At 34.8% G+C, this 16,867-nt stretch overlaps 1 protein-coding gene across 1 annotated transcript in view; it reads right to left on the bottom strand.

The window, feature by feature from the left end:
- TINAG (tubulointerstitial nephritis antigen) overlaps positions 1 to 16,867 on the bottom strand; it is a 77,123-nt gene that overhangs the window by 45,377 nt on the left and 14,879 nt on the right. The window contains exons 5-8 of the mRNA XM_008691770.1: positions 7,580 to 7,703; positions 3,823 to 3,973; positions 1,513 to 1,693; positions 70 to 115 (exon numbers count right to left, since the gene is read on the bottom strand). Coding sequence (XP_008689992.1) covers positions 70 to 115; positions 1,513 to 1,693; positions 3,823 to 3,973; positions 7,580 to 7,703 — 502 coding nt within the window. The remainder of the gene's footprint in view (positions 1 to 69; positions 116 to 1,512; positions 1,694 to 3,822; positions 3,974 to 7,579; positions 7,704 to 16,867) is intronic.

The raw sequence follows: 16,867 nt of genomic DNA, 5'->3' as shown, positions 1-16,867 counted from the left end.
ATGAATTAAAAGGTAATATTGTTAATTAAAGAAATAAATAAGAACCAACTACATTTCACTCAAGCTTACCCTGTACTGGTCCATTTTGCATGATTTCTTTCATGATCTCAGTTTCCTACAAGGAAAAGTATCAATGAACATTGTTATCAGAGCATACTAAACCTATTGTTAGTGTATAATGTTAGGTGCTGTATAATCAGTTTAAGAATTATACAACCCAATGTGCCTTGACCACTTATAATTTACTCTTAATCATGCCTTGAAATACTCACCTGTGAAACACTACATTGATCAAGTTCCTAAAGACAAGATGCACCCATTTGTTTCATTGACTTTTACCACTGGTAATAATTTTGGAATGAAAAGGAAATAAAATAACAATTTTTTCTTGTCACAAATAAAAAATAATTAACTATGTTTTATCAGTGGAGACTTGTGTCATCTCCATTCTTTTGATCACGAGAACACCAGATGATTGTTTAGTGAGGTTCCTCAGTGTGGCTATAGTATATAAATAGCCACTGCGTGATGCAGCCCTTAGTAAAAAGGCAGGTCATTCATTTATTCATTCGTTCATATATGTGCATTGATCACAGAGTATATACCAAAAACTAGGACAAAAACAAATATTGACCCTGTGCCTGTCCTCAAGGAATTTACATTTTGGTGGAGTAGACAGACAGTAGCCCAACTAATTGCATCATGATATAATAAGTTTATTATAGAGAAAAGCACAAAGTTTCCAGAGATGCAAACAAAAAGGAAAAGTAATCCTATGTAGGAGTGAAGATAAGGTCACAGAGAAGATGAAGTTTTGACCTCGGTCTTGACCCATGTGTAGGACTCTACCAGGTGGAAATAAGTGGGATAACCACATGGGTCAGAGGAATCATCACGTGGCTAAGTAGAGAAGCGTGAGAGAGCATGATGTTTCTAGGGAGCAGATAGTAGTCCTATCAGGAGGTTTTGGAGTAGGTGGAGGGGCATATGGAGGCAGGACAAAAGTCTGTATAGGCAGTAGGTCAGAACCAAATCACAGAAGAGCTATATGCCAAACTGTATTCTGTAGGTAATTGAAAGCCACTGAAGGTTCAGATATTCTGAAAGTGAGGTCTGGGTAACACTGATATGATGGAGTAAAATTTGTCCAGGCTTTCAACATGAAAAACTAGAATCTAAGGGAGTCATTTTCCCATTATGTCTACGTCTACTTCAATTATTTTGTGGACTAAGGCAAAGGATTGACACAATGAGCTCCTACCACCAAAAAGTCAGTGAATAAAGGTCTGATTTAGCTTTTGTTAAGTATGTGAATATATATCATGTAATCATTCATGCTGCTAATATTACAAAATCTGAGAGTCTTTAATGGACACTTTAAGAATATAAAAAATTATATCTGAAAACTAGCATTATTTTAGAATATAATAGTTTTTAAATAGTTTTAATAACAGTAGAGCTGTATCTTTTTGAGAACGTTAACCATTGTAAATTCTTGCCATTTAGACTTACATTGGAGGAGACTCTGTATGGAGGAGAACATTGGTAGATCCTGTTCGATTTCTCAATGTTGTTGGGACATGGCTTTGTGGCATGCCGTTTTCCCCGCCCATCAGACCTACTTGCCATGGCGCAGCCGTAGTTGGTAGCATTTTGGTCCTTGAAAAGTGGATAGCATGCATGGGATACCAGTCTATGAGGAATAAGCAAAGAAGTAATACTTAGGAAAATGCCATAATATCCTATCTATGTGCAATTTTACTGAATTAAACATTTATAAATGTTCCTGACTGCTTACATGTGAAACTTTCAAAATGTGGATTAATTCCAACATACCAGTTCAATATATTATACTCTTCCCTGCCCCCTCATTTTTACTATAATTTTAAATGTCTCATTTCAATCCATTTTAATAAATAATTTGTCTACAGTACAGAATTTCCTGAAGATGAGAAGTGACTGTCAATAAAATCTATGGTAATATTAATAGTGGAAGGACTTCATCCTGCACCTATAATTATAATGTAAAGAAGCCAAGTTTTAATGTGAAAAAGGCAACTATTTTATTATGTTGAGATGGGGTATTTTGATTGATGATAGAAGTTTTGTAATTAAGGCTGTTTTGATTTTGGTTTTACTTTTATACTTTAATTGAGTTATAAATACCTTTTCATAAGATTCCAATTATTATGTTTCTGCGGTTCATGATATTTTGGGAGAAATACTATACAGTAAGATAATGTTAAAAGTTAATAGAGTAGAAAGTTATCAGACACATACATTGTGCAAAAGATAAAATCATTTTGATTTCTGATTTTGAAACTGAACATAAACAGTACAGATTATTTGGTACCAAAACTAACATAATTTATCAAATAAAGAAGATCATAAGGAAAATAAACCATAAAATTGATTCTATATATATTCAATTTGAACTGGCCATAGAGGTATCCAACAGGATTGCTTCAGAAAAATTCAATAGTGTTCAACAGAATAAGAGAATCTGTGCAAGGAGCGTGATGAAAGCAAAGTCATTAAAGACTATAAACACTTCAAAATTTCTTGCCTTAAAGGTATTGCTTTGGGATAATGAATGTTATAGGTTGAATTGTGTTACCCCAACACCTAATGTGATGGTGTTTGGAGGGGGCCTTTGAGAGATAATTAGCTTTAAATGAGGTGATGAAGGTGGGGCCCTCACACTGGCATTAGTGCCCTTATCAGAAGAGGAAGAGATACTAGCACTCTCTTTCTGCCTCTGAGGACACAACAAGAAGGCAAATGAGAAGAGGGCTCTCACCAGGACTAAATCAGCTAATATCTTCATCTTGGACTTCTCAGCCCTCAGAACTGTGGGAAATAAAGGCCTATTGTTTAAGCTCCCCAGTCTATGGTATTTTGTTATGGTAACCTAAGCAGACCAACACAGTAAGATTTAGTTGGGTTTCAATGTTAATTTATATTTCTAAGCTTCTAAAGGGTATTAATTTTTGTCATAGTACAAAATAGAAGCCAACCAATCACTACCATACCATGAAGGGATCAGCCCAAGTTGTTCATTCTAAGCACTACGTTATTAAGCAAAATGTATGAAATTTTTTTGAAGAAATTTGTTGCCACCCATCAATATCTGACATCCATGTTTTCATAGCACCTGACTGTTCTACAGCAAACCTAGAGCACTCAATGGATGATAAAAAGACAGGGGAGAAGTACATATGTATACTACTAGCTATCAGCTGCAATTTCCTTACCCAAATAACTTAGCTTTTAAGTCGATTAGCTTTTACAGTAGCTATGAGGATGCAGTACATATCAGACTACACAAAAGTAGGGAAATACAGCCTGCCTTTTCCCATCAAATGGGACAGTGACACTCAATGATGTTGCTAAGTGGAGGCAACTATAAATTCTTTATTTTATTCATCTCATTCTTAACCTAATTTTTATCTGGCATTATTCATCTACCTGGGTAACTGAAAGACTCAGCAGAGGTATCAGCAGTATCAACTAGTCTATTCCCACTGGGGCTCAGTAGAGCCATTTAGCTCAGAGCAACAAGAAGACAATGCTTACTTGAGTCTTTTCATGAATTTAGTAGAATTTAGAAGGAATATATACATTCTTCAAATAATGGCTTCCAATAGCTTATAATCTTAGTAGATACCAAATATGGTGCATATTTAAATGTAATGCACGCATTTGTCTAAATGTAGCATCTACATATTTTTAGTAAAAATCTTGCAATTTATTTTTTTCCTTATTCTAACCCCAAACAGAATTCATAAGAATCCTAGAAATATATGTTGGGCAGCTATTTACCCACGTTTTCTCAGGAACCACCAAGCCCTATCGATGCTTCCACTATTGCATCCATGTCGGTTCTTGGCACAGCAGGAGATCAAATTCTGAGGGGATAGATTGGCTGTGTATCGACCTTTGGACTGAATTGCTATTCGGTCAGCTGCCACACCTATTTCAAAGAGAATACTCATTAATATTCAAATGGCACATGGCATTTTTAATAATTTAAATAGCCCTTTTTTTGAATCCTAGTTTTCAGAACTTAATGTAATTTAAAATTAAAGCCAATGTCATTAATATATCTCCATATTCTAGCAAGGTCAACTGGGTCTTAATTTCAGTCATAATTTTTATCCAATTTTGGTATTGCTCAATTGTCTTATTGACTTCAAAGTCTTTTCTAGTCCCTTGTGCCTTTCATGTTCTATACATTCATGAATTTTTCATTAAGAAATCTGTCAGGTGAAACTCCTTGAGGGCAAGAATCATATCTCATTTACATTTGTAACTCTTGTAGCTCACGTATAGTCATGGATAAACATATAACTTTTGAAATGAGTGCAACTAAAAGGAGGAAATCAGGAAAACTTATTGAAATACTAAATAGAAATTCATCCATGTTAATCTGATATACTGGAATAAATTGAATCCTTGGTTTTTAAAATGGTATCTAGGTTAAACATTCTGAAAACCATTCATAAGCTAATCTATACTAATATGAATCTTATAAAATATCTAAAAACTACATAGCACACATTTTTCCTTATAATACTTCTGAAAATCATGATCCTATATTACATACATATGGAATTCACCTTGTTTATACTTGATATAAATTTATAACAATATAAAATCCCCATGGTTGTTGTTAATCTGTGCATTCCTTTTCCCGACACATATTTATTGGCTGCCTACTAGGTGACAGGCACTGTACTAAACACTAAAAATTACAATGATGAACAAGAACCACAATGCTACCCTCACAGAATACTAAACTACGGAAATTAATCCACCAGTAGCAGAAAACTATTTATGTTATCTTTTTGACTACACTATCATGCTACACTAATATGAATGATGAGATCATGGAAAAATTTTCGTACAAATTTTTGTTGTTGTTGGGTGGCTGGTATAGTTTGTTCTTGATATTTAAACTTAGTTACTTTTAATTAAAGACATCAGAGTCGTAAACTTTCTTTTATCCATCCAATTTTCTCAGAAGAAGTTATAGTTTTTGCCCATCAAGATTGTCTGTATACTGGAACTTCTCAAGGTGCTAATTTAGAATTATTCTACAATAATTCATTTTTAAATAATTCATTTACATATATATTTCTGTATGTACAGGGTTTTTATGTAACTCAGCATATGTACAATTCTGTAGTGCAATTTTGGCACAGTTTAAATGCTCAATATCTGTTCAATCTATAACTTCCTACTTCCTTCTCGATTCCCACCTCTTACTGTGCTGGGATAAATTTCATAAGAGCAGATGACATTCTACTCTCACCTCTGCTAGTCTCAAGAAAATAACTCCCTCTTTCATAGAAGAAAATAGAAAATTTTTAATGTTTTGACTTTCAGTACAAGGGTTCAGAACCAATGTAAATTTGAAAATGTTAGTGTAACTATTTCTCTAGTTCAAAAACTACTTGCGACAACAGCAGTCAAGGAATCAGTAACCTGGCTTCCAGGATCATTTCTGAGATAGGGTAAGTCATTTTATCTACTTGTAAGTCTTTTATAAAAACAAAGGCTTGAAAAATGTGACCTCTAAGATCCCTGACAGCCTCATGAATCTGTATATTTCAACTCAAGGATAAATATTTTAAATTCCAATGGGACACAACATGTTGCTCTTCTCAGATATTTCTGAATCTCAGTGAATGTTTAATCCAAATTCACTTGAAATATTTAAGAATGACTCAGCTCACTGAATTGCTTTCCACCTTCTTTTGAAAACTGTAATTGGCCTTTGCCTCTGAGACACACTCTATCATTTCCCCTGCTTATTTATTCTACTTCTACATTTGCCTGGGACATCATCATCCCCCTCCCCCATTTCAAACTCTTTTCACCTGGTCAGCTTCTGACATCATCCTTGAATTGTATTTGGCTGCGTAACTATTGTTTTATATATGTATATTTTTAAATGTTTTCTTTATTCCATTTAATAGATTTTAGCTTCTTTGAAAAACATTTTTTTCTTATTTTGACTATTACTTTCTGACATAATTATTTGGATCTTTAAAAGAACCTAGTTTATTCTTTTCTTTGCTTAACACACTTAGAAAAAAATAGCACGAGCCTGATTTGTCATATTGAATACACACAATATAAAACCATGTCATCTGAAACCACAAAAGTGTTGAAAACCCTCTTTCTGGTGTTTTGGTGAATTAGGTAGGGGGACATATCCAGACATAGCCCTGGCCTGAGGCCATCAGTGGAACCGTGTCCTGGGGTGGGGACACCAAAATGCACCATCCAAATCAGGCTAGCAAGTTACTCTCACTATTTAATCAGCAACATCTTTCCCAAGACATCTTCAGAAATACTGGTCTAACTTCAATTTAAAGCAAAATTCTTATAGCTCACCTAAGAGGTATAATACATTAACCACATGAACATAAAATGACAAATGATTTATCTGATTAAATATCTCCCTACCCATATGAAACAAGGCTCAAGCAGGTCTGCCACGTATATCCCTAATAAAGTGAGGACAATAATCGGAAATCCAGAAAGCATTTGTTTTAGAGGAGTAGGAAGTAGCATAGACTAAATAGATAACGCCATTCCAGAGGTAAGCTTGGCCAAAGGTATTGGTTCTAGAACAAACTAGCTAATACTATGAAGCAATGATATTTGAACACATATATCAGCACTTTTCTGTCCAAAATAGTATCACCCTTCAGAGCTAGTTTCTCTGCGAACCTATGTCTCTATTTTACAAAGCTGTCTGTGCCAAGACTTTAGAATTCTGAGCACTCTTGGAATTACCTTCAAAGCCTAGAACATAGTTTTATGAAGATTTTTGATGGTAGCCAATCAACATCATGTTAGGCTTAAGTTATTTGCTGGAATATAATTAACATTCCTTTGAGATTAACTTAGAGACGAAATCTTAAGATTAACCTGAGTATTGATGTATTGGACTTGTGAACTTACATGAAAGTAACTATAAAAGTAGTATTCCTTACACTTTTGAAATAACAGCAATACTAATTTGGAAGCTACTCTTACTACTTTGGAGTCAAAAGCCACAAATTCACAAATTCATTTTTATCTAAAATGATAAAATCCATTTAACACATTATTATTTTGTTCTGAAGTATTTCTTTACATCAAAGTTTTTTAATAATGAGGTATATTTTTGCAAATTTATAAAGAAAAGAATATAAGAATTATATAGGTATGTTTAAGTTCATATTAGTATTACAGATAAGATTATGAATAAAGACATATCTTACATTCTTCTTATCATCTGGCCTTAACTCTCAAAGGACAAACAAATTTTAGCAACTTTTCTTTGTTGCTCTTTTGACTTATCCTCCCCTTAAAATTACACCCTAAAAATCAAGACCAATTTTCAGAGTGAAAGTGGATTTTTATATAATGTTCTGGCTGCTTTCTCTGGTATAAATACAATTTTATTTTAATTGACCAAATGTTAATATTTAGATATTCTAAATTTCAAAACCTTTTAATTACTACCCCAGAATCTCAACTTAAAGGGAGAATTATAAGGAAGTAAGTAAAATGACTTTATTACTTGCAGTAGAAAATGCCCATGATGCAGCACAATTTTTTTGATCCAATGGGCCATGAGTCCATCCAGGCCATTTATAAGAAGCAATAAAAAACTCTGGGAGATCAGTTGTTGCAGGTAAAGAAGCCTAAAGAAGAGAGGCAGACATGTCAGATTTCTTCAAATGCATCCCAATAACCATAAAAAAAAATGCCATGGTCTTTTATAATGTTTATCATTATTTTTTTATTTCATACATTCATGTCTTCTGAATGACATCCCTGAAAGGGATTAGTAGTGTAGGATTTCTATGTCATATATGTTTAAAAATAATTCAATGCAGGGAATCCTAACATAGAGCAAAATCATAAGATCAAGAAGTAGAATTTTTTCTGGGTTACCATACAGTGCAATAATTTTAGTCAATGTTTCTATCATCCTGATTCAGAGTTTGGGTCACCCATATGAAAGATGACATGGTGTTATTTAAATTTGGCTTCAGAAATAACATTTACTTTTATGTCCCTTCTTATGTGAGAGAGTGTGATTCTGTATGAAATTAATTTTGAAACAATGCATTTGTGACAACTATGCATTACTACATTCAGAGGCCCAGGGAGCACCGAGCTTACCCTGGCCATTAGGAAACAAAACTGGGATGAATTGGTTGATAGTTATAAAATCCTTGAAGATCAAAAAGGGCTTCTGAAAGTGTGGAATGCCAAATGTAGAATACCATTACTTCTTCAGAGAACCACGTTCACCTCCTGACAGGGTCAGTTTCAGCTGCTGTCTTTCCATGAAGGTCAATTAAATGTTACGGACCTTGCTCTGTTCAAGTCACTCAAAGAAAATCTCAAACACAATACCTTTTTTCCCAAACTTTTCTAAAGAGCGATAACTTTCACTTCCATAAATAATAAGGACTAAAACCAAATAAGGATTTTGTTTATTAATTTTTATCACTTAAGCATACACACATTCATATACTTCATTTTTGAGAGTGCTTTAAGGTTTTCCATTTTTTCTCAATATTTTATCTTCTTGATAGCTCTATGTTGTATAATCATGGCAAATATTATTTACTCTATTTTATGGATGAGGAGACAAACTTCTAAAAGTTAAATGACATGTTAAGGTTAAATAAGAAATACCCCTGAAACTAGATCCAGGTTTTAGAATTCTTAAGACTAAGCTCCATTTATCATTTCCTTACTTTATCAGAAATACATCGATATTTTGCAACAGAAGTAAAATGTCTATAAAAACTAAAATTTTACCTATTTAATAGTTTTATGAGCATGCATTCCATTAAACAAGTTGGGCTACTGATCCAGTATCGTGCAAACAAAATTACTTCTGACACGTATATAATTACTTCGGAGACTAAAGGAAGATTTGGAATTTACATGTCAGCTTGAAAAGATAGCCCTCCAAAATATTTATAAATTCGAATTTTAATGAGATTGCTCAGTTTTGATTTAAAGAAACTATTATCACCCAATAAGAAAGTTATTAAATCCTGTGTTCCATTACTAAAAACACTGCTATTTAGATGATGGAAGAAAAGTACAGAAAATGTCAAGCAGATCACAGTAGAGTGCCTGCATGATACCTTTAAGAGCAGTATCATGGAAATCCAGGTGATGTTAGATCTTTATGCCATTAGACTGAGCACTCTGCAGAAACCTAGGGTCGGAGCAGAATAAATTGACTGCTCTAGATAGATAGTTCCAGAGAGATAAATTCATTCTCCAAAGGAGTCTTTCTAACTGTGATGGAAATACACCTATCTTATTAATTACTAATACCTTCCAATTTTATTATCATTGCCTTGTCAGTGTGCTTTTAAATATTTATAGTACTAAGTGGTCTCAAGTTTCCAAAAAACAGGTGCAGTGTTGGTTGTTACTTTATCACTTTATAATTTAATAAAATAGCTAGGACATTTTCCTTCAACTCTGTTGAAGCAATAAAGATACAACTATTACTTCAAACACATTTCAGCCTGGTTGAATTCAGAATTTGACTTCCATATGCCAAAACCTGCCAGAATGCTTTGTACATAGGAGGTATTCAATAAATAGCTCATATTAATAAGGAAATATAGATCTAACTGGTGGAGTTCATCTCTTAAAGTGTTTTTCTCCCATAGGCTCATTAAGTTAAATTATAAATACCAGTCTGATTTGTTGTTTTTATGATTTATTGCTTAAAAAAATACTAATGGTTAATACTTCTCATTAAGATAAAGCAATAGAAAAATAACAAACAAAATGACCTTTTTATTGAAAACATATTTACCAACCCACTAAGCCAGATCCAATTCAAAAAGCTCACCTAGGGGCACCTGGGTGGCACAGTGGTTAAGCGTCTGCCTCCGGCTCAGGGCGTGATCCCGGCGTTATGGGATCGAGCCCCACGTCAGGCTCCTCCGCTATGAGCCTGCTTCTTCCTCTCCCACTCCCCCTGCTTGTGTTCCCTCTCTGGCTGGCTGTCTCTATCTCTGTCAAATAAATAAATAAAATCTAAAAAAAAAAATAAAAAAAAAAGCTCACCTATTGGATCTTTCAGAATTTTTATCATTTTTTAATATTGCTTTTCCTAAAAATAAGCCCATAGGATTTGAAGATCAACAGGCACATACCATCTTGCAATTTTATTTGCCTTATGATATCAGATAATCTGATATAATAAACAAAGAGCAAATTTTATATCCCATTATTCCATAATTATTGCACGCCCTTGTAAAGCAAGAGTGTTTTTAAGGCATATAAATAAAGGTAAGAATCACAGAATAATAGCTTTTGGGAATGGGTAACACAAATTTGGCTTCAATACATACTTTGTCTGTGTGTGTGTGTCAAAGGATAGCTTAATAAAGCAAAAGAATCAAGAATATCAGCTGAGAGTGACAGAAATTCAAAATGACAGTGGCTTAAATAAGATGGAAATTTATTTTTAGAAAGATTTACACTGTGGCATATGGGCATTTTTAATTCTTTTAACTGTAACATTGAAAAAGTTTCCATCATAATCTAGTCGTATTTCCAAATTAACATTAGTCAAATTTGAGGTTAAATTTGAACAGTCTCCCTGCTTCAGTATTTCTATTTAAAATCAGAGATTAAAAATACTGTGAATATAAAAATTAAAGGCAATGGTGATCACTGGAGAATTTTTTACAGTACTTTCTGCATTTAATTGAATCAAAATCTCCGAGAGTAATGCAAACATAACTGCAGAGCAGCTTGAGAACACTTTAGTCAAATTCTGGACATTCTGGACATTCTTCTCTGAGCCCATATCTCCACAATACCCACCATGTGAGTGACCACCTCTATCTCTGGCTGCACTTTCCTCCACTTAAATTTGGATAATCAGAATTACCTGAGAATCAAAAGAAGGCAACAGAGAATATCATTCTCTTCTGCCCTTCACAATCCAAGGCCATGAATATAAGAAATTTCTTCTAACCTGTTTGATATTGGAGAGGCTAGGGCTAATTTTCTGGTTGCTAATGGCAAAATGAATTTTTCATCTTCAACAATATTTGTCTTCATGTTTTTAATTCTGGAAGGATTAGTTTGGATATTTCTCTAGTTTCTATTTATAGGGTAATTTGCTTAATGATCTACAAATAACAATATTTCATGATCACACTATGGCAGGTGGTGCTAATTCTTCTCCAATCCTTCCCCTTTTCATAGGATTTCCCTTTATTCATAGAAATAACAATTTTAGCTCATCACATGCAGCTCAGAAAAAATGACTGCATTCCCTAGTCCCCTTGACTACTATGTGTGGCTGCCTTACTAAGTCCTGCCCTCTGGGATATAAGCAGAACTGTCATTGGCAGTTTTTGAGAACTTTCTTCAAGAGACAAATCACTTCACTTTTATTCCTTTTTATTGATCTTTTTTCTTTATTTTCCTGCTAGCAAAAATTACATGTGTACAGATAGACATGGAAGCAGCCTTCTTGAACCATGATATAACCTTGGCTATAAAGACTGGAAAACAGAACAACAAGAAAGAAGCAGCCTGGGTCTCCAACACCATGGAGTGCAATTCTAATGGCGGACCACCCGTTTCCAGGTTTGTCGGTGGTAGACCAATACCTATGTTATTTAAGCCACGATCATTCTGAATTTTTGTCTCTCTCAGATGAGCCTAATCATAACTAAAATGGCACACATATCTGACATTAAAGTTTCTAGGGAAATAGCAGATTTCACTGAAGCCAAGACATCATCAAATACAAGAAGAATCCCAACTCTAGAGGTGTAAAAAAATGAAGACAATAAGCATCTAGAAATTGATGAACTATGATATTTCCTCAAACAAGTTTCTTAGAACACAAGTTCTCGGGGAATTGTAGTAATTACAAAAGAAGGAGTTGATTAATCTAGCAGTTCTGAGAAACACTGGTTTTGAAAATTAAGTAGATTTTCGTCCTCATTGCAATATTTTTTACAAGCTACCTAAGTGTTGTGAGACTCCAGGAAGTGGAAATCATATTCTCGGTTTTAAGTGTCCATGACCCAATGCCAAGTATTTTATTTTATCTTATTTTATTTCATTTCACATCCTTTTGATTGTGAAGCACATCAAAGGACTAGTGTTTCCTGGAACATGCTTTGGGCAGAGCCATAGTCTGGAGTAGATAACCCAGGTTTGGGACTAACCCAGAGAATAGGTGGTTGTACTATCAATACACCAAATCACCTCAGGAATCTACTTTTTCACAGCTCCAAATATTTATTCACAGAGAGGGGAAAAAAATAAATTTTCACATTTCTTTTTGGAGATTTGCCTTGCAGTGATCAATTCAGCCCCATGGTGTTGTTCAAGTCATGTTCAATTATTTCACAGTGCTATGCACCAGATTGCAACTAGTACAGAAAAATAAAACTGAGAACTAAAACCTCAAAAACTGACGTGAGAGATACGACACTGCCGCGAGCTCATTCTGCCACAAGCTCAGCTGAATAAGGAGTGAGGCAGTATTTTCTAAAGTTTTCAAAGGGTCTGGGGCTCCACTCTGGGAAGGAGGAAAAGGAGGCATAAGCACATGCTTTGATGCGCTTCGAATTTTAAAACTCTTAATTCAGAGACAGCAAGAACTGGCATCTTAATCTGCCCCTCGCTCTTTACCTACATAGATGAGAAGATTCGGAGACGAACTGAGGAAATATACACTTAAACAGACTCCACCATGACGTCTGGCCGTGCCCTTCTTCTGCAGCGACATGGGCACCTGCATTTTATAAAGTTATTACTCAAGCCTGATGCCATTTGCTTATGTTCATGTATGTGGGAGCTAAACTTCATTTTATGGGAAAAATGGTCATTTTTGTTTCCTATTATATAAAGAACCAAACCATGTAACTTTTCTAGTTACCAAACTTTACTTTTCTAGTTAGTGTTTCATTTTCTACAGAGGCTTCTATTTACACAGGTGACAAACATATTTGGAATCAAGTAGATTATTTTTAATCAAATAAAAAATTTCAATAGCCTAATGGAGGGTTACAGACTACACTTGGTAATATTCCCCTTGATTTTTTCCAAAGGTACTTCTCGCCCCTCAGTACTTGCTATCATTGAAATATACTTCAGAAAGGAAGAAACAAATTCCTCCTATTATAACTAATGATAATAGAAATAAATCCAGGGACACCTGGGTGGCCCAGTCAGTTAAGCATCCACCTTTGTCTCAGGTCATGATCCCGGGGTCCCGGGATCCAGCCCAGGGTTGTCGGCTTCCCTGCTCAGTGGGAACCCTGCTTCTCCCTCCCCCGTCCCCTCCACTTGTGCTTTCTCTCTCAAATAAATAAATAAATATTTTTTTTTAAAAAAAGAAAGAAATCTAGTCAGTCAATACTGAATATTATCTAGATAACGATCAAGTATCCAGACAATTAAATAAATTTTCATTTCTCATCTCAATAATTGGTGGCTTTAAAAGTTATTACATAATACATAAAATATTTTACTTTAACTTCCAATAAACCATGAAGACATTATTTTTCCTGTGTTAATAATGCCTACTAAAACACACCAACATCATTTATATTGAGTGACTGGGAAAAGATGTTATACTAGTAAGCTATCAGGTTGACGAAAAAACTTTTAAAGCATCTGTAACAGCTTTGTTCACTTCATTGTTCCCCTGGGAAATCAACAACAACAACAACAACAACAACACTATTTAAAATGTTTTTTTAGCTGAGACAAGTATAGAAGTGAGCTCTTAATTTCCCCATTTCTGTTTGGAAAGTAGTATTTTTCATTCAAAATATTTGCAATATTTATAATACGGTATAACACAGTGAAGCTTCTTAAAGTTATCTCCCAAATTCAAAAGCACTTGAACATTATGTCTAGAAAAACAATCAGGTACAAAGCTGTTGATTTGAATAGATTTGATTTGATATTATTTGATTTGATTTGATATTATTTGATTTGATTTGATTTAGGAGCATAGTAGAACTTTCAGGTTCACCAGATATATGTAAACCCCATCAGAGCCAGAAAATCCAGAGCTATAGTTTTCTTTATGAAATAAAAATCTCCAAGTGATGAAACTTTCTATAACTTGGTTCTTACTAAATTAGTAGTAAGGCATAGTAGGGAATTGACCCCACTATTCTCCCAAGGTTAATGCAAGGGAGAAAGAACTTTATATGATATATAATAACATTTCTGTTATATATATATATAATATGGTATATAGTAAGCACTTCTCTTTCAGCATTTCATGGACTTCTAACAACCCTATGAGCAAGGTACTACTGCCATCACCATTTCACGGAGGAGAAAATGGAAGCAATAAGTGCAAGAGCCAGACTGAGCCCCAAGTGCACTGGCTCCAGAGCTCCTGTTCATCATGGTAAATGGAATGGTGCTCACATGGGTAAACACACTGACTCACACAGACCTATTAACAGACTTCAACTGTGATGTTTCTGCTGCCTCAAAAGGACCTCAGTCAATGCCAGGTTTGTTTGCATATTGTCATAATAATTGTTGTCTCCATTGTTTTCTTTCTGAGACACTGAGAAAGTTCTGATTTATCCCTAAATATACTTCTGCTCTAGTGTGAATTTTCAGTAGGAAGATATAATGCACCATTACACAAATTTATTTGACCACACCTTTATTCTTAATCTTACAAGATTGCTGGTCCATGGAACAAATGTTGAGAAATACTGAAATAAGGGTCAAACCATGTCATAGTCTATTTTGTAGTGTAAGGAGACAAAATGCTCAATAGGCAGAATTTGAATTTCCTGTGGGGAGCTGTAGTCCTTCTGGTGGCCAGCTCCCAATCAGTCCCATTGTGAATCTATCCATACGATATACAAAGTTTCAGTGGAGTGCCAGAGGATGGTTAATTCGTCCAGTGGTTCTTAACACTTTTAGAACAGAGCTGTCCAATCAAGACATCACTTTGAACAATCTCAAACTAAGAAAACCTTCCAAAAAAAGGGGGAAGAGGGTGGGGAAGGAGAGGGAGGTGAACCATAAGAGACTCTAAATTATAGAGAACAAAGTGAGGGTTGATGGAGGGGAGGTGGGCAGAGGATGTGCTAAGTGGGTGATGGACATTAAGGAGGGCACTTGTCATGAGCACTGGGTGTTATCTGTAAGTGATGAATCACTAAATTTTACTCTTGAAACCCCTATTACACTATATGTTATTAACTAACTAGAAATTTAAATAAAAACTTGAAACAAACACAAAAAGAAAACCTTCAACAAAAAAAGATAGGCATGCATTCACCAGCCAGCCAGCTTTTGTTGACCTGACACCAGACATAATTATTCCAATGTGGGTGAAGTGAGTCTGCATACACAGCAAGGAATTGCATGGTCTAAACAGTGTCCCTCCCAGCCTTCTTTCTCTTTTTTCACTTCCTATCATGCACTCTGCTTGTACCCAGGGAAAATAGTAAGTTTATGTTTCTTTTTTGTCTATCCTCACTTAGGATTGTCATCCAGGGACGGTTCTCCACAACCCTAAAGTTAACTTTTTCAGTCCTCCACTATTAATATCTTTCTATTCTTCATTGTGACTAACCACACTCTACAAATACTCATTTGAATTGAATGAATTCATATAGATGCAACACATTTTTCATAACTATATGATCATGGAACTCTTTGTACAATGCTAACTGATATTTCTCTAACTCATGTTCAGCAAATATATTATGGGAATAGTGACTTAAACCAGGAATGAAACCAGGAATCCAACCAGGGAAGAGAAGAGCTTTCCCAGAAACCAGGAATGACTCATGGCTCATCTTTCCCTCCCCAGATAAAGAATTACCTGAACCTCAACTCTCAACCAGGTAACACAGTCAAGGAAAGGAAGATGTTTTGGGTGGGAATGCAGTGGAGTTCCTCAACAAAATCATTACCACTGTTGGCAACTGCCTACCCTGGCTCTCTATATAGACCATCCTGTGTTAAAAATGCTATTAAAAAAAAAAGTTGGGGAAAAGGGGGGGAAGAAAAATTATCAGAAGCATAGCTACAAAGAAAAGAACTCATTTTCACTGTAGTCTGAGGCAAGTTGATGTATTGAGGTATTTTCTATATAGTCACCAGGCTAAGAATTAACATATTTTTTACCTCTTTCTGTGGCAACTGGTTCAACTGAGTTCACTTCCTGGAAGTACTTGTTATATTTCTGATTTTCTTGTATCTCCAGATATTAGGACAACTCTAACACTCAGAAACTTTTTGAAAGACCCTCACCCCTCAAGCTACTATGCCCTAGAAATAAGAAGCTATTTCCCTGCCTTACATCATAAGTGGGTGATGGAAATCTTACAGATCAGCCAAATTTTCCTTATTGCTTTCCTGGAATAAGCCGGCAACTACATTACACTAATTTATAGCACTCGGCAATTTTAATTCTCCCAAAGTACTAATCATTGGGATTTTTCATTTAAATATCACTTCAATGACTTTCATACAAACAAATCCCTAGCAGCCAATAAAGGACGAATTAGAATTTGACTTCCTTTTCTATACTAGGGTAAATGACAACCTCATATTCTCTAGAATAGAAAATATTCCAGGTTGCAAAAATTAAAGCTTAAAAAGGAAGGTTAGAAATAATCCAGAGAAAATGTATATAGACACCCAAATCAGTATTTGGCTGACTGGGACCCTTAATAAAAGCAAGGGAAAGAGCAATCCTTATAAAGGGAGTGAATTTATTCTTTTCTTAAATAATTCAGCTTCTTTTTTCCCCCCAAATGGGGATAAAAGTGAAAAAGAAAGCAGCCAGAAAAAA

The sequence above is a fragment of the Ursus maritimus genome, unplaced genomic scaffold, assembly GCF_017311325.1.
Source record: "Ursus maritimus isolate PB19 unplaced genomic scaffold, ASM1731132v1 scaffold_29, whole genome shotgun sequence".
Lineage (NCBI taxonomy): Eukaryota > Metazoa > Chordata > Mammalia > Carnivora > Ursidae > Ursus > Ursus maritimus.
This window is presented reverse-complemented; position numbering and strand designations above follow the sequence as displayed.